Raw genomic sequence first — 17,869 nt, forward strand, 5'->3', positions numbered from 1 at the left:
TGGACCCTTATTTTCTTGAGTGATGTTTAAGACTAGGCTGACCAGTCTTAAAGCATGTTGTAGTTAATTCTTTAAGAACAAGGAACCATGGAACCAGATACAGCTTATGTACCTCTCTGAGGTTCCCCTGTCTTCAGAAATACTATTATGTGTCCTTCATCCCGATAGATTAGGACCTAGCAATGTGTCCTATTATAGAATAATTACTATTTGAATCACTTTATGTAGGAAGCATTTTTTTAGAATGGCTTCTCAATTAATAATGGCCTATTCGTTTTTTTGTTTTTGTTTTTGTTTTTGAGATGGAGTCTTGCTCTGTCGTTGCCCAGGCTGGAGTGCCGTGGCGCAATCTTGGCTCACTGCAACCTCCGCCCCCTGGGTTCAAGCGATTCTCCAGCCTCAGCCTCCCAAGTAGCTGGAATTACAGGCACGTGCCACCACACCCGGGTAATTTTTGTGTATTTTTAGCAGAGATGGGGTTTCACCATGTTGGCCAGGCAGGTCTTGAACTCCTGACTTCAGGTGAGCTGCCTGCCTCGGCCTCCCAAAGTGTTGGGATTACAGGTGTGAGCCCCCCGCCTGGCGTATTTGTGTATTTATATGTGGCCAACCTATTGTATGAGAGGGAAGACAGGAATAGTGACAGATTGTTTTGTTTACACTCCTTACTAAGGAGAATTTCAAACATACGCCAAGATATTAAGAACAGTATAATGAACCCTCTCATGTGCCCGAGACCCACTTCAACAGTCGCCAAGTTAACAATCTTTTGTCATCTCCATATTCCCCACCCCAGCTTCCCCAGACTATTCTGAAACAAATTTCAGGTATGACGTCATATGTAATTCATGAATATTACGGAGTTATTCAGTCAGCATACTTTATAGCTATTTGTGAGGAATAAATAGGGAAAGAAGAAAAACCGGAAGGGGGAATCATTAGGACCCAGTTGCACAGACATTTGCAACTAAGGGAGTGGAGATGCAGACGATCTCCTTGGGACTGGGAGCAGCTGTGTTTAGGATTGACACTGGGGGAACAGGCAGAGGGAAGCATGGTCTTGGCATTGGCAGTTTTCACACTGTTGGCATCTGTCTGTCTGTTGCCAGCTTCATTCTCATTCTTTCTATCTTGTCTGTCCTGTTTTTACTCTTCATCGTCATTTTAGTGGGTTTCCAGGAGGCAGCAGTGATAAACTGCATGCGTTTAGCATGTTGTGTTTTCCTGGAGGTCCCACTGACTTTAATTTCAGTAACAGTGGTTTTCACTTACCAGCTCTGTCTGGTGTTTCTCCACCATGCAGGTAAGATAGGCTCTAAAACTATTGAAATCTGGGGTTTTAATTTTCACAGGGCACTTATTTATCCTTGCTCATATATGGGAAGTTTTTCTCTTTGTGCCAATCGGCAGAGTTTTTGGTCTCATTTTTCTAGAGTTTTTAGCTCTGTGAGAGAACCTGCCTCATATAGGGGTTTCAGTTCAAAATTTCTGCCTCACATGGACTCAAGTTTTATCGCCTGTCCCTTGTAATTCTTACTGTGTCTTAACGTATCTCGGGGTTACTGTACATTTAGTATCTGCCATCTGCTCAAATGCTCTAAGCTTTCTGTGATTCTGATACTGGGAGTTCAGAAATTCACTTAAGCGTATTTTTGCCCAGTTTTAATTTATCCAGCATCTCTAGGTGATTAAGAGGGTTTCGGTGTTGTTCATTTTCCTGCCACACATACATCTGTCACCTCTGTATGCTTATTCTGTGATGATGTGCCTCTTGAGGAAAAAAAAGATGCATAGAATCATTTAAACTGTAATTTTCTAAAGTACTTGTGTTGTGAAACAGGTAGAAAATACTATAAGATGGAGGATACGCCGGGATGAAGAAGGAAATGAAATTAAAGAAAGCAATGCTCGGATAGTCAAGTGGTCAGATGGAAGGTGAGTACAAAATGCCTGAAGGGTATTGACATACCCAGAATGGGTCAGAGGGATCAAGTTTTGAAATACTTTTTATTTTTAAATTTATTATTATTAGTTTTAGAAATGGGGTCTCACTCTGTTGCCCATGTTGGAGTGCAGTGACATGGTAATAGCTCAGTAGAGCCTCAAACTCCTAGTCCTAAGTGATCTTTCCACCTCCCAAGTACCTGGGACTACCTGGTGTGTACCACCCTGCATGGATTATGGAAAAAAAAAAAAAAAAAGCCTGCGCACGGTGGCTCACGCCTGTAATCCCAGCACTTTGGGAGGCCCAGGCGGGTGGATCACGAGGTCAGGAGTTGAAGACCAGCCTGGTCAAGATGGTGAAACCCCGTCTCTACTAAAAATTAGCTGGGTTGGTGGCAGATGCCTATAATCCCAGGTACTCTCAGGAGGCTGAGGCAGAGAATTCCTTGAACCCAGGAGGCGGAGGTTGCAGTGAGCTGAGATCGCACCACTGCATTCCAGCCTGGGCAGTAGAGCAAGATGCCGTCTCACACACACACACACACAAAACCACTTCGTAGACACAGTTCTCCATAAGTTGCTTAGGCTGGTCTTGAACTCCTGGGCTCAAGTGATCCTCCACCTCCCAAAGTGCTGGGATTAAAGGCGTCAACCACCGTGCCTGGCCACAAATTGACATTTTAGAAAAATTGCCCTTCACTGGGACTGTAGTAGAGCCTGGTAAATGTCCCAGCATGTGTTACTTCTTTGTAGTCAGTCAGTTTTTCTCATTATGACTTATTTTCTTTCCTTCTGAATTCTATTTAAAGAGAGAGAGCAGCAGTTGAATCACCTGTTTTGTTTTGTTTTTTTTTCCCTTGAGATGGAGTTTTGTCTTATTGCCCAGGCTGGAGTGCAGTGGCACGATCTTGGCTTACTGCAACTCCACTTCCTGGGTTCAAGCAGTTCTCCTGCCTCAGCCTCCTGAGAGCTGAGACTACAAGTGTGTGCCACTACGCCCAGCTGATTTTTGTATTTTTAGTAGAGATGGGGTTTCACTATGTTGGCCAGCCTGGTCTCAAACTCTTGACCTTTTGATCACACCTGCCTCAGTCTCCGAAAGTGCTGGGATTACATGTTTGGGCCACCGTGCCCAGCCTGAATCACCTTTAAGTGAAGTAAGATGGTAGAGTGAAAGCTTTACGACTTTAGTATATGAAATGTTTCTTCTTTCCAGCATGTCCCTGCATTTAGGCAATGAAGTGTTTGATGTGTACAAAGCCCCACTGCAGGGCGACCACAATCATCTTTTTATAAGACAAGGTACTGGTCTACAGGGACAAGCAGTCTTTAAAACGAAACTCACCTTCAGGTAACTGTTATTATTATTATGTATTATTTTTTATGGTAAAAGCAGTGAAACATAGATGTTTCTGTAATGCGTGCCACCTGATTGATGTAACCCCACGGTATGATTCAGCAAGAACCAAGATCTTGTGCATAGTTCTGATGGTTCAAAAGTTATTTTGTCAAATACACTGGAAGTTGCTATTTCTTAGGGAACCAGGTCATGCTAACCAGACTTACAAGAGAATGTCAATGTATTTAATTCCAGTGACTGTTATAACTGCCTTGGGTAATGCTTATCTTTAGAGGGGGCACAATAATGTTGGTTATGATTTAGCTTTTTGAAATTGTAAAGGTAAACGTACAGGCTTTGGAATCAGTTAGGCTCATATTTGAATTCCGTTTCCACTTGTGTGACCTTGTGCCACTTTCTCAATCTCTTTTTGCCTCAGTTTCCTAAATCTATAAAATAGGATAGTTATATTAACAATATTAATATATTAATACTAATTAAAAGTAATGGCAAAAGCCATAATTACTTTTGCACCAACCTGTAGTATCTAATTAATGTTGCTTGAGCTTATCCATTTATTGCTAGAAGGTGATCATGCCATACAGTCTTTTTTACTCCAACCTTCTGTTTTTCATTTGTGGAATAAGAATGTCTCAGTGAGCCTAGAATGAAGAAAACTCACAATCTTCCACCTGGTATATTCAGTCGAGTGTCCCTGCCTGTTTTTTCAGGTGACTAGGAAATGGTCACTGGGCTCTTCTGTGACGTGGGTATCACTGGCCCACAAATATATTTGGTAAACAGTCAGACGCTCTTCGTTTATTTCCTGGCAGACCTCACTCTACGGACAGTGCCACACATAGAAAGATGACTCTGTCGCTTGCAGATAGGTGTTCAAAGACACAGAAGATTAGAATCTTGCCAATGGCTGGTCGTGATCCTGAATGCCAACGCACAGAAATGATTAAGGTATGTTTGCTAAGCCTTATCCTGGGATTCTTTGTTAATTAGGAAAGTATTTCCCAAAATGCTTGTTCTTCATCTCTTATTGGCCCACCTTTTCCTCTTCCAACCGACATGAATAGGGAGCTGGCTTCATTTCCTCAGCATTCGCCAAACAATGCGTGATGCGGCGATGATAGTAAAACAGACACAGGGCTCAAGTTCTCTCTTCACCAGGCCCTGAGAGTTCAGCAACAAACCAGTGATTGAAATATCTGAATTTTCATGTATAAGTTCAAAGATCATTAAGTCTTCCATGTGTGGTTTAGAATCCATGTCAGAAGTCAGTGGAGATAATAGAGAGTAGTATAAAATAGAGACTAGACCAGGAGTTTGAATGAGAGAGTGCCTAAAGGAGACTCTGGTAAAGAATAAGACGAGCTTATGAGTTTTTAAGGTCAGTCTGTAACATTCTACCTGGTATATTTTCAAATGTGACCCAACTGTTAATTAGGCACAAGTTTAATTTGGGGCGTTGTACCTAATCGATAGAGCATGCCCTCATATTGGCCATTGGCCTTTCCTGCAGCACTGGATTTGAGAAGCCAGATGCAATGGTACAGACTCATCATTTCTCCTCTCCATCTTCTCTAATCCCTGCTAGATTTTGGCCTTTGCCCAACCTGCCTTTGTGATTATGTTGTTTAGTGAAGCAGGGCATGGTGAGGCTAAGACAGGCAAGTTGCCTCAGGGCCTTTCTTACTAATCTTATGGTCAGGCTCTGCTGAAGGTTTGGCTCTGAGCCCTTACTCTTTCCTCCATCCTGTATTTGTTCATCGAGACAGATTAAACCAGATCTAATAGCAGTACCTAACCCAGTGGTATATAGGGGCATTTGCTTTGGAGCTGGGCTTATTCCATTTCCCCACCTTTTCTGTACAGGCTAAGGGAGCTGGAGGAACCTGCAGATTCCAGCCTCAGCATTACTGGAGGAGCTCTTGAACCACTTTAAGCATCCCCCTACACCCTCCTCCATGTCCCCAGCTCCTGTGAAAATGTAGACAAGGAGTCAGCTAGTTTGTTCTTAGTCCCTGTACTACTGACAGTGATTTTTACTCTAACCTCAGTACAGCCACATATTACTTAAAACAATCTGTTTCATAGAATTTCTAGCAATAGATGTGGAGTTGTGTATGATAATACAGAGCAATTGGATGAGGAAGACTTTCAAAGAAATCCCAGAATATCCCTGAAACCTACCCTACCCCCAGCCTGGTTTCACATCAAGATGCAGAATGCCAGGCAGTGCAAAAGAAATGAAAGCTGTACCTTGTGGCTTTAGGACGCTCCCCAGCCTGTCATCAGGAGCCGTGAGGAGCTGTCTGGGTTGAGGGGCTGAGGGGCTGGGACCAGAATATCTGGAACTATGGGGGTTTGGTAGAGCTGAGGCAGATCAGGTGTCTGTGGTTCAGGTATGAACAGAAATAGCCACTGCTGCTCCAGGGAGTCAGTTTAAGTGTCTGCTGGGCATGGATGGGGTTTCTCAGGCGGGTCGCTTCTCTCTGGGTTAAGTGGCAGCACAGGACACCAGCACGGCTCCCAAGGACACACCTATGCCAATGCCAGTTGGGCCAGTTAGTGTCAGGGCTCCCTTCTGCTGCTTTACCCTTGTGTTGCCTTCGCTCCTGCAAACCAAACCAGAGGGTCCATGTGGAGCCACCGAGGTGTGATGGGGAACACACACGGGACAGCTGTTATCTTGACCAGACATTACATGCTAGTTGTGATAAAAGTGGGTTCAAGTGGGCACGAAAGTAGCTCCTTTTTAGGTTAAAGAGGTTATTTGCTTCTTTACAGAAAGAAGAAGAACGTTTGAGGGCTTCCATACGTAGGGAATCTCAGCAGCGCCGAATGAGAGAGAAACAGCACCAGCGGGGGCTGAGCGCCAGTTACCTGGAACCTGATCGATATGATGAGGAGGAGGAAGGCGAGGAGTCCATCAGCTTGGCTGCCATTAAAAACCGATATAAAGGGGGCATTCGAGGTGAGTCATGTGTGGAAATTACATTTCATCATTTCGGGATTCTGGACTTCATCCTGGCATTGGATGTAATCTGACTGCCAAGTCAATGGACCTTTTTTTTTTTTTTTGAGACAGAGTCTCGCTCTGTCATTCAGGCTGTAGTGCGGTGGCGTGATCTCAGCTCACTACATCCTCTGCCTTCCGGGTTCAAGTGATTTTTCTGCCTCAGCCTCCCGAGTAGCTGGGATTACAGGTGTGCACCACCACACCCGGCCAAGTTTTGTATTTTCAGTAGAGACGGGGTTTCACCATTGGCCAGGCTGGTCTCAAACTCCTGACCTCAAATGATCTGCCCGCCTTGGCCTCCCAAAGTGCTGGGATTACAGGCGTGAGCCACTGTGCCTGGCCAGGACATTTTTAAAGAACTGGTTGTCATGAGTGATCTTAGTTCATTCAGGTGAGCATGAAAGGTAGAAACTGCTGGTGTTCCCACTTTGGGTTTTATCCCTTGAGCTTCTGCTTTCTGACTTGAGAATCTATCAATTATATTGGAATTTCTGTCAACTTTTTTTTATTACCTAATTGGGAATCAAGAAATTAAAGTATTCTGAAATTATGTGATATTTTCTTTCATTCTTCTTCTACATTTCTCTTAGATTTTCTTTTGTATATTTCCTCCTTTTGCAAGTATCAGTGATTTCCGATGGTTACCGTTTTTTCCACACATACTGAATTTTAGGCAGATGCTCAACACTTGACATGCATCCTATTTGATCCTCATAACAACATTATGATCTAGTTGCTCTTATTTTCTTGTTCTTATTGCAGAAACTGAGACTTTGAGAGGCTGAATAACTTGCCCAAAGGCACGCAGTTGCTAAGTGGTCAGTTCTTAAACGAAGGTCATCTGACTTTGAGACATCTGTCCCACCTGGTTCTTACCCAGGGGTTCCCCCAAGCCAGTAGCAAGAAGACGTGCTGAAAAGCGAACTAAGAAGACCTGGCTGGCCTCCTGACCCTGCCCACTCTCATCTCAGTCTTGCCACTTTTTAGTTGTATAACTTCTGAAGAGTTACATAGTCTCCCTTAACTTCTGTTGCCTCATCATGACAAAAACAACCTATTAATAATGGTAGTTAGAACATAAGGTTATTTTGAGGATTACATGATATAATACATTTAAAGTACTTAGCCCAGAGCCTGGCATATAACAAGTAAATTTTTAAAACACCCAAATTTATTTTTCTCTGACTCTCCCATGAAACTCATTTCTCCTTTTCTTGTAGTGACTGCATTTGGTCTGGTGACCAAATTATTACCTACCTATTATTTATTTGGGGGCCACAGTACAGAGACCCTTTCTTTTTTGTCAATGCTGATTTCCTATAGAAAAAGATTCAATTGTGTGGAAATAAACCACACAAAAATTAAATAAAAATTTTAAAAATCCAAGGATGCTTTAAGGGAGAGAAGTATGTAACATTCAGGTCACCAGAGATTAAAAATCTAGCACATGAGTCTAGTAGTGCTCAGATCCATATAGTAATCAGATAGACAAGGAGTGGGGACAAAGGCAAGGCTTTGGGTTTTGAGGAGAGGGGCTTGGTCTAAAGTCCTCAGCTCTTATTCCACCCAGAGGTTCACCTGGGCTTGGGCGGTGGAGCAGATGGGTGCCCCTCTGCATCTCTCTTTGAAAGGTCTGCCTGGCAACAAACGGTCTTTACAGGAAACACTTTCTTACCAGGAAAACACTTTCTTGCTTTACCTTCAAAGCTCATTTTGGAATTAACTGTTACCGGTGGAAGAATGTCTCAGGCTTTAATAGTTGACTTCGGAAGAGTAGGGTATCTGCCTCTTTAGACACCTTGCACACAAGCCTTTTTGATCTTTAAAAGTGGTCAGGTTTTTGTATTTTGAGAGGGTAAGTCTGCTTCATTTCAACATATCTAAAATTTATATCTATCTTTAAATCAAAAACTTTAAAATTATTTGGTTCCCCTGGGAGGAAATATACAGAGAGAACTAAAGATATTTATGAGAAGAAAACATTTAAGAATGAATAGGTCACTGTCTTTGAAAGTCACACACAGTTGGGCACAGTGGCTCATGCCTATAATCCTAGCACTTTAGGAGGCTGAAGAAGGAGGATTGCTTGATTCTAAGAGTTCAAGACCAGCCTGTACAACATGGCAAGACCTCATCTCCACTAAAAGGAAAAAAATATTAGCTGGGCATGGGTAGGTAGTGCACACCTGTGGTCCCACCTACTTGGGAGGCTGAGGCAGGAGGATCACCTGAGCCCAGGAGGTCAAGGCTGCATTGAGCCATGATTGTGCCACTTCTCTCCAGCCTGGGCCTCAAAGCAAGACCCTGTCTCAGGGAAAAAGAAAAAAGAAAGGTCACTCACAATCTATACTTTTGCTTTCAGAGGAACGAGCCAGAATCTATTCATCAGACAGTGATGAGGGATCAGAAGAAGATAAGGCTCAAAGATTACTCAAAGCAAAGAAACTTACCAGTGATGAGGTAAGACCAAATTTATTCAATTCTAGGGGTTTATCCTATACTCAGGAGCCAACTGATTTGAATGAAGAGCTTACAGATCAGGCAGGCACAAATTAGTTGTCTACACACTTCACTGAAATCCAGCGAGATAAATGCAGTAACAAGACAGAGTGCTCCAGAGGAGGGTCTGATACCAGTATTTAGAGAGGTCTTAGAAGGCTGCATGGAGGATGAGACTTCTTGCTGGGTGTTGAAGAGTGATCAGAAACTTGCTGGGCAAACTGTCCTATCTCTGGTAGGTCACTCTGGATAGATGGAAAGGCCTGGAAGAAAAGGTGCAGGTCCCTGACATACCAAGGCTCATCCAAGAGAAAGTGATGGATCATTCAGTGTAGTAGACCAGAGGGTGTATGTCCTTTTTGTAAAAATTCTCAGTATTTTTTTTTATTAGGAAAATAATTCATTCTTGTTTAGAGGTGGTGGCTTATGCCTGTAATCCCAGTATTTTGGGAGGCCTAGGCAGGCAGATCGCTTGAGCTTAGGAGTTTGAGACTAGACTGGGCAACATAGGGAGACCCCATCTCTCCAAAAAAGTACAAAAATTAGCTGGGGGTAGTGGTGTGTGCCTGTAGTCTCAGCTACCAGAGTCTTGAGGTGGGAGGATTGTTGGGGTGGGAGGACTGTTGGGGTGGGAGGACTGTTGGGGTGCGAGGGCTGTTGGGGCGGGAGGATTGTTGGGGTGGGAGGACTGTTGGGGTGGGAGGGTTGTTGGGATGGGAGGATTGTGGAGGCTGCAGTGAGACATGATTGCACCATTGCACTCCAGCTTGGGCAACAGAATGAGACCCTGTCTCAAAAAAAAAAAAAAAAGAATTCATTCTTATGTTGGGAAAACGTATTTTCTTTTTATTTAGATGAAATAGTATTTGGCCGGGCACGGTGGTTCACGGCTGTAATCCCAGCACTTTGGGAGGCTGAGGCAGGCGGATCACCTGAGGTTGGGAGTTCGAGACTAGCCTGACCAACATGGAGAAACCTTGTCTCCACTAAAAATACAAATTAGCAGGACATGGTGGCACATGCCTGTAATCCCAGCTACTCACAGCCTCAGGAGACTGAGGCAGGAGAATCGCCTGAACCCGGGAGGCAGAGGTTGCAGTGAGCTGAGATCGCACCATTGCACTCCAGCCTGGGCAACAGGAGTGAAACTCCATCTCAAACAAAAAAAAAAAAAAGAAAGAAAGTATTTGAAATTGTATTGAGTAATAAATTGAAATAAGTTTTCATTTATTATTGATATAATAAATTATTTTAAACAGTATTCTTTTCATATTTTTTTTTTTTTTTGAGACGGAGTCTCGCTGTGTCGCCCAGGCTGGAGTGCAGTGGTGCGATCTCGGCTCACTGCAAGCTCCGCCTCCCGGGTTCCTGCCATTCTCCCGCCTCAGCCTCCGAGTAGCTGGGACTACAGGCGCCCGCCACCGCGCCCGGCTAGTTTTTTGTATTTTTAGTAGAGACGGGGTTTCACCGTGTTAGCCAGGAGGGTCTCGATCTCCTGACCTCGTGATCCGCCCGCCTCGGCCTCCCAAAGTGCTGGGATTACAGGCTTGAGCCACCGCGCCCGGCCTCTTTTCATATTATAAGAGAATAGGCCCTGAGAATTTTTCTTTTTCTTTCTTTTTTTTTTTTTTTTTTTGAGATGAAGTCTGGCTCTGTCGCTCAGGCTGGAGTACAGTGGCTGGATCTCAGCTCACTGCAAGCTCCGCCTCCCGGGTTCACGCCATTCTCCTGCCTCAGCCTCCCAAGTAGCTGGGACTACAGGCGCCCGCCACCATGCCCGGCTAATTTTTTGTATTTTTAGTAGAGACGGGGTTTCACTGTGTTGGCCAGGATGGTCTCGATCTCCTGACCTTGTGATCCGCCCGTCACAGCCTCCCAAAGTGCTGGGATTACAGGCTTGAGCCACCACGCCCGGCCCTCTTTTTCTTTCTTTTTAAGACAGAGTCTCGCTCTGTCGCCCAGGCTGGAGTGCAGTGGCGTGACCTCGGCTCACTGCAAGCTCTGCCTCCCAGGTTCACGCCATTCTGCCTCAGCCTCCCGAGTAGCTGGGACTACAGGCGCCCGCCACCACGCCTGGCTAATTTTTTATATTTTTAGTAGAGATGGGGTTTCACCGTGTTAGACAGGATGGTCTCGAATTCCTGATCTCGTGATCCGCCCGCCTCGGCCTCCCAAAGTGTTGGGATTGCAGGCGTGAGCTACCACGCCCAGCCTCTTTTTCTTTTTCTTAATACCCCAGTGAGTATTTAACACCCCACTGGGTGATGTGGAGATACTGAGAAATTTAAAGTCTTTATTATACCAGTGAAATACTATATAAAGTGAAATACTATAAAGTAAAATACTATATATGGTAGAGCAGTTGGTGAAAAGTGATAAGGAGACAAATTATGCAGGAAAGGGATATAGAGAATGTTCTGGGGGGTCTTGGGAGTTGGGATGTTGTACTTTTAGAAATACTGTTAGGGAAACTCTCACTGGAATGGTGATCTTTGAGTAAACATCTGAAGGTAGTGACAGTGAGCTGTTCAGCTCTCTGGAGAGTGTTGCATGCAGAATTAGGAAGTGCAAAGGCCCTGAGGTGGGCACCTGCCTGGCATGTGTGAAGAAAGCACAGAGGCCGAAGCTGGAGCCTTGTGACGGAGAGGGCAGAAATATGATGGGGCCAGATCACCTAAGGCCTCACACCATTTGTAAAGCCTTTTTTTTGTTTTTGTATTTTTTGTAGAGACACAGGGTTTCAGCATATTGCCCAGGCTGGTCCCGAATTCCTGGACTCAAGCAATGTGCTTGCCTCAGCTTCCCAAAGTGCCGGGATTATGGGCATAAGCCACCGCGACAGACTGATTTTTTTTTTTGGTTTTTTATTCTGAGAGGTTTTCGTTGGAGGTTTTCAGCAGAGGAGAGAAGATATGATTTAACTCCTAGTAGGATCACTGACTGCTTTGTTGAGAGTATGTTGATTGTGCCTGTGAAATAATGGCCTTACCTGTTTCCCAGGTATCTATAGATCAAGGTAGCATAGCAGAGCTAAGAGAGTAGAGGCTTTGGAGTCTTAAAAGACTACCTAGGTTTGAATCCTGCTTCTACCACTGAAATCTTTTATCTTAAATATCTGGTTTTTCTGAACCTCATTTTTCTCTAAGCATTGCTGTAAAATTAAAATTTTATATCATATGATGTGTATAAATTAATATAAAGTTTTATTACACATAGTATATATAAAAGTATATAAATGCATATTTATATTATGAAGATATTACTATTTCAAAGTGTGATGAAATTGGAATTTTTAAAAGGCACATGGAAACAGATTGTTGACCATTTCAGTTTGTTCTCTGACAAGTACGCCTAAACTCTCTGAGGTAAGGACTTCCCTTAAGTATCATTTAGGAGTAAATCAGTAATGTACCAGACAGCATGATTATTAGCAATTAAAAATTATAACTAATTTTTAAAAAATTCTTATTTCTATCCTTTACCCTAACTGGTACCTTTGTAAAGCTATGTAGCTGAAATTCCTATTTTCTTCATTGGTATCTTTATCTGAAATATATTTTACCCTCTTGAAACATTTTCAGTGGTTTTGCAATTTTAGAGCAATTTTCTTTCAGGAGATTTTTGGCTTCCATTATTATTATTGAAAAATGAGCTTCCTAATGGTGATTTCTTTTGGCACTTTGAATATGCCATCCTCTGCCTAATGCCCTCCGTTGTTCTGATGAGAAGCCAGCTCTTTATCGTCTTGAGATTCCCTTGTATGTGACCAATCATTTTTCTCTAGCTGTTTTCAGAAATTTTTCTTTCAGCATTTTTACTGTGATGTATCTGCATGTGGTTCTCTTTGCATTTATTCTACTTGCAATTAATTGAGCTTCTTGGATGTGTAGGTTAATGTTTTTCAACCTGGGAAGTTTTCAGTCATTGTTTCATTTAATATTTTTTCTGCTGTTTTCCCTCCTCTCCTGCTGTTCCTATTAGGTGTATGTTGGTGTGTTTAGTGGTGTCTTGCATTTCTCTGGGGCTCTATTCATTTTTCTTCATTCTGTTTTCTCTGTTATTCACACTGCATAATCTCTTTGTTCCATCATCAAGTCTGCTGATCCTAGTTCAAATCCACTATTGTGCCCCTCTGGTCACATTTCATTTCAGTTACCCTTTCAGTGTAAGGATTCCCATTTGATCCTTTTTTTTTTTAAATCATTTCTATCACTTTATTGATATTCTCTCTTGATAATACATTGTTATCATGCCTTTCTCTTCTTTTTTTTTTTTTCCTTTGAGACAGGGTCTCACTCTGTTGCCCAGGCTGGGTTGCAGTGGCGCGATCTCGGCTCACTGCAACCTCCACCTCCCAGGTTTAAGCGATTCTCTTTGCCTCAGCCTCCCAAGTAGCTGGGATTACAGGTGTGTGCCACCACGCCTGGCTAATTTTTGTATTTTTAGTAGAGACAGGGTTTCACTGTGTTGGCCAGGTTGGTCTCGAACTCCTGACCTTGTGATTCACCTGCCTTGGCCTCCCAAAGTGCTGGGATTAAAGGCACGAGCCACCGTGCCCGGCCTCTTTTTAAATTTATTTAATTTAATTAATGTATTTATTTTTGAGACAGATTTTCACACTGTTGCCCAGGCTGGAGTGCAGTGGCGCGATCTTGGCTTACTTCAACCTCCGCCTCCCGGGTTCAAGCGATTCTCCTGCCTCAGCCTCCTGAGTAGCTGGGATTACAGGTGCCCACCACCACACCTGGCTAATTTTTTTGTATTTTTAGTAGACATGGGGTTTCACTATGTTGGCCAGGCTGGTCTCGACCTCCTGACCTGGTGATCTGCCTGCCTTGGTCTCCCAAAGTGCTGGGATTACAGGTGTGAGCCACCGCGCCTGGCCTATTTTTTATACACAGAGGGTCTCACTTTGTTGCCCAAGCTGGTCTCAAACTTCTGAACTCGAGGGATCCTCCGACCTCGACCACCCGAAGTGCTGGGATTACAGGCATGAGCCACTGTGCTCGGCACCAGACAAAATTTGTTTGTTGGTTTTTTTTTTTTTTGGAGACCAAGTCTCATTCTGTTGCCCAAGCTGGATTGCAGTGGTGCCATCTTGGCTCACTGCAACCTTCACCTTCTGGGTTCAAGCAATTCTCCTGCCTCAGCCTTCCTAGTAGTTGGGATTATAGGCACCCACCACCATGCCCAGCTAATTTTTGTATTTTTAGTAGAGACGGGGTTTTGCCATGTTGGTCAGGCTGGTCTCAAACTCCTGACATCAGGCGATCCACCTGCCTTGGCCTCCCAAAGTGCTGGGATTACAGGCGTGAGCCACTGCGCCTGGCCAAAATTCGTTTCATTGTTCTGCAACATACTTGTTTTAAATTAGATGAGGCAACATCTTAATGATACATTTATAGTGCTGAACTGTTGGCAAACGTGAGTCCTCATCTAAGCAGATGCTATTTTTTTCTTGGCAAATAGAAACTGTGAATGAAAATTGAGAAGTGTCATGGGACTTCTGTCTATTCCTAGTATTCTCAGAAATGAGTTTTTTTTTGTTTTTTGTTTTTAGTGATCCATCAGATAGCCTTCTTCTAGGCTGGTCAGTTGCAAACCTATACTGCCTGACTTAAAAATGCCTCTTGGGAATGGCCACCTAGCTGTTACAGGAACCACCCTCTACCTCCCTTATCCAAATACTCTCTTTCAGGTCTTCCTGCACTCTTCCCTTTCCTGCCCTGACAACAAAGATTTTACTTCCGCCTGGACCTCTCAACCCCTGCCACTGCCTCTTCATGTTACCCTAGTGTGAGTCCTGGTCATGCATTACAATGGAAGAAGGAATGGGAGCATTCCTGTTCTAAGTCCCTCTCTGTGCTTTGCACATTAAAGCCCACCCAAACATCAGGAGCCTGGGTATGCCTCTGATATTAAGGGGAGTTTTCAGACCCCAGGTCCACAGCCCAGAGAACACCATTATCATCATAGCATGCCTTGAAATGGGGGTAAGGGCCAGTCTATAGTACAGTGAACTGCATCGATTCTGGTGCTACCCTTTCCCACTTGTATGGCCTTGGGCCAGTCATCTCATATTTCTGAGTCTATTTCCTCATCTGATCAATGGAGTTTATGCTCCCCGTCTTGTAAAAATATTGCATTACAGTACTAATAAACAACAGATTTGAAAGTAACACAATATGTAGTAGCGGAACAAGAAATACTATTTTCCCTTTTCCAACAGAGTCTAAGTTACCAAAAAGAAGAAAAATGTAAAGGAGAGCTTTTTATTCTCCCTCATTTTTTTAAGTAGTTAAAACTTTACAAAATCTCAATTACCTCAAAGATCTAGATAAATAGGTAGGGGAGAAACTGTGCGCTGGTATGGTACTCTTTTCTCCAGGAGTCTGGGAAAAGGGAAAGACCCAAACTGAAAGAAACATGCAGACACTGGAAAGGAGAGGTATCAAGGCCAACCTTCGGCTTTCTTAGACAAAAGAGGTACCTGCTGGGAAGGATTAGTTAGAATGTGGTGCCAGGCAGCCTTCTCTCTGTGTCTCTTTCTCCAGCTCTCCCTCTTGAGACTCCATTTCCCTTTGACAACCCTGCCTTATCTTCATAACTGTGGACTGTTTCTGTACCTACAGGGACCTGCATTCAAGACTGTATTAGCAAGCTTTCTTTTAGACTTAATAAACATATTTTTGTCATTTACTGCATTTATATATGACACTGGGATCCATTCCAGTTATGTTCAGTAAGGCAGCATCCCACATGTGTAATTTCACGAAATGAAGTCATCCTGAAGGATTCTGTCACCTTTCTAAGTCCTGGGAGTCTGAGAAACTATACACCTTTGCTCTGTGTGATGGCTGACTGGCTGGCTTGCTTATTTATTTGTTTGCTTGTTTGAGATGGAGTCTTGCTCTGTTGCCCAGGCTGGAGTGCAGCACCGCAATCTTGGCTCACTGCAAACTCTGCCTCCTGGGTTCAAGTAATTCTCCTGCCTCAGCCTCCAAATCCATGCCCAGCTAATTTTTGTATTTTTTAGTAGAGACAGGGTTTCACCATGTTGGCCAGGCTGGTCTCTAACTCCTGACCTCAAGTAATCTGCCTTCCTCAGCCTCTCAAAGTGCTAGGATTATAGGCACGAGCCACCACACGTGGCCTTATTATTTATTAAACATTTTTTTGGTAGCAATTATTATTATTATTATTTTTTTGGTGAAGACAGATGTCTTACCTTGTTGCCCTGGTTGGTCTCACTCAAACTCCTGGCCTCAAGTGATTCTCCCGCTTTGGCTTCCCAAAGCCCTGGGATTACAGGCATGAGCCACTGCGCCCATTCCCTTTGTTGTGTTTTTCTGTGCTTATGTGTAGCTGCCAGAGAAGTCAGACCTTGGCAGGCCTTTTTTTTTTTTTTTTTTTTTTTTTGAGACGGAGTCCTGATCTGTCGCACAGGCTAGAGTGCAGCGGCATGGTCTTGGCTCACTGCAACCTCCGCTTCCCGGGTTCAAGCAATTCCTCTGCCTCAGCCTCCCAAGTAGCTGGGATTACAGGTGCCTGCTACCATGCCCGGCTAATTTTTTTGTAGTTTTAGTAGAGATGGGGTTTCACCATGTTGGCCGGGCTGGTCTTGAACTCCTGAGCTCGTAGTCTGCCTGCCTTGGCCCCCCAAAGTGCTGGGATTACAGGCATGAGCCACCACACCCAGACTTTTTTTTTTTTTTTTTTGAGACGGAGTCTCGCTCTGTTGCCCAGGCTGGAGAGCAGTGGCATGATTTCTGCCCACTGCAACCTCCACCTCCCAGGTTCAAGTGATTCTCCTGCCTCAGCCTCCTGAGTAGCTGGGACTACAGGCATGTGCCACCACATCTGGCTAATTTTTTGTATTTTTCATACAGACGGGGTTTCACCATCTTGGTCAGGCTGCTTTCAAACTCCTGACCTCGTGATCCGCCAGTCTCAGCCTCCCAAAGTGCTGGGATTACAGGCGTGAGCCATCGCGCCCAGCCAGTCCTTGGCAGGCGTTCTAAAGCAGAATTTCACAGCTTCTCACTCCAGAGGATGGATTAGGACTGGTGCCAGTGAGACTTATTTGGGAGAGACCTGGCCATCTCCTGGCTGCTGCTGTCCAGGGACCTTTAGGACAGGCTGGACCGTCTTTTAGAATTACTATGCTAGTTCTTTTAGTGATTCAAATTTCATCTCATTAAAGGATTTTAGAGCTGAAAAGACAAACACACCAAGGCTCATTTTTGGAAGGTTACCAAAAAATAGTGATTGCATGTAAAATGTTTAAGATTTTTCCTTTGAAAATTAAAAGACAAGTAGTGTGATTGAATGTGCTCTTTGCCTGTGGGGCTGGGAGAGAAGTATTTGGGTTTGCTGTAGCCTGTAGAGTAGAGAGCAGGGACTCCTGTTCCTTCTTGGGGGCAGGATCTATCTTTCAGTGTTGCTGTTTAGGTAATTTCCCTGCTGCCAGCTGGGAAGTAAATGGAGGAGGACTTCTCTAAATCCCTTACTGTGGATTCATAACGTCCCCCCTTTGAATTCTCCTATGGCCTTTCAGGTCTGTGGGAATGTATTCGGGATAACAAGGCAGAAAACAAGTGTGAGATGCTATCTTGTCTGTCAGAGGGCCAGCCATGAGAACCATCAGAAAAAAGTGGGCATACCAGGTTGCATTCTACATCTAGCAGCCTGTGGTCATAGCAGCAAGATGTCTGGCTTTCCCTAACTTCAACCTTCAAACCATTTGTTCATCCCATTTAATTTTTAATTTTTATTTATTTATTTATTTATTTTTTTGAGACGGAGTCTCGCTCTGTCGCCCGGGCTGGAGTGCAGTGGCCGGATCTCAGCTCACTGCAAGCTCCGCCTCCCGGGTTTAGGCCATTCTCCTGCCTCAGCCTCCCGAGTAGCTGGGACTACAGGCGCCCGCCACCTCGCCCGGCTAGATTTTTGTATTTTTTTTAGTAGAGATGGAGTTTCACCGTGTTAGCCAGGATGGTCTCGATCTCCTGACCTCGTGATCCGCCCGTCTCGGCCTCCCAAAGTGCTGGGATTAC

General features: G+C 44.1%; 1 protein-coding gene across 3 annotated transcripts in view; it reads left to right on the forward strand.

The window, feature by feature from the left end:
- Positions 1 to 17,869, forward strand: part of LEO1 (LEO1 homolog, Paf1/RNA polymerase II complex component) — a 34,352-nt gene that overhangs the window by 15,284 nt on the left and 1,199 nt on the right. For 2 of the 3 annotated variants that reach the window (XM_033190102.1, XM_033190104.1), the window contains exons 7-11: positions 1,841 to 1,935; positions 3,161 to 3,295; positions 4,117 to 4,252; positions 6,083 to 6,269; positions 8,677 to 8,774. In XM_033190102.1, coding sequence (XP_033045993.1) covers positions 1,841 to 1,935; positions 3,161 to 3,295; positions 4,117 to 4,252; positions 6,083 to 6,269; positions 8,677 to 8,774 — 651 coding nt within the window. Of the gene's footprint in view, positions 1 to 1,840; positions 1,936 to 3,160; positions 3,296 to 4,116; positions 4,253 to 6,082; positions 6,270 to 8,676; positions 8,775 to 14,511; positions 15,740 to 17,869 lie in introns of those variants that run through there. The other variant, XM_033190103.1, reaches the window with a different exon arrangement.

The sequence above is a fragment of the Trachypithecus francoisi genome, unplaced genomic scaffold (assembly GCF_009764315.1).
Source record: "Trachypithecus francoisi isolate TF-2019V2 unplaced genomic scaffold, Tfra_2.0 Lachesis_group3, whole genome shotgun sequence".
In the NCBI taxonomy this organism is placed as follows: Eukaryota; Metazoa; Chordata; class Mammalia; order Primates; family Cercopithecidae; genus Trachypithecus; species Trachypithecus francoisi.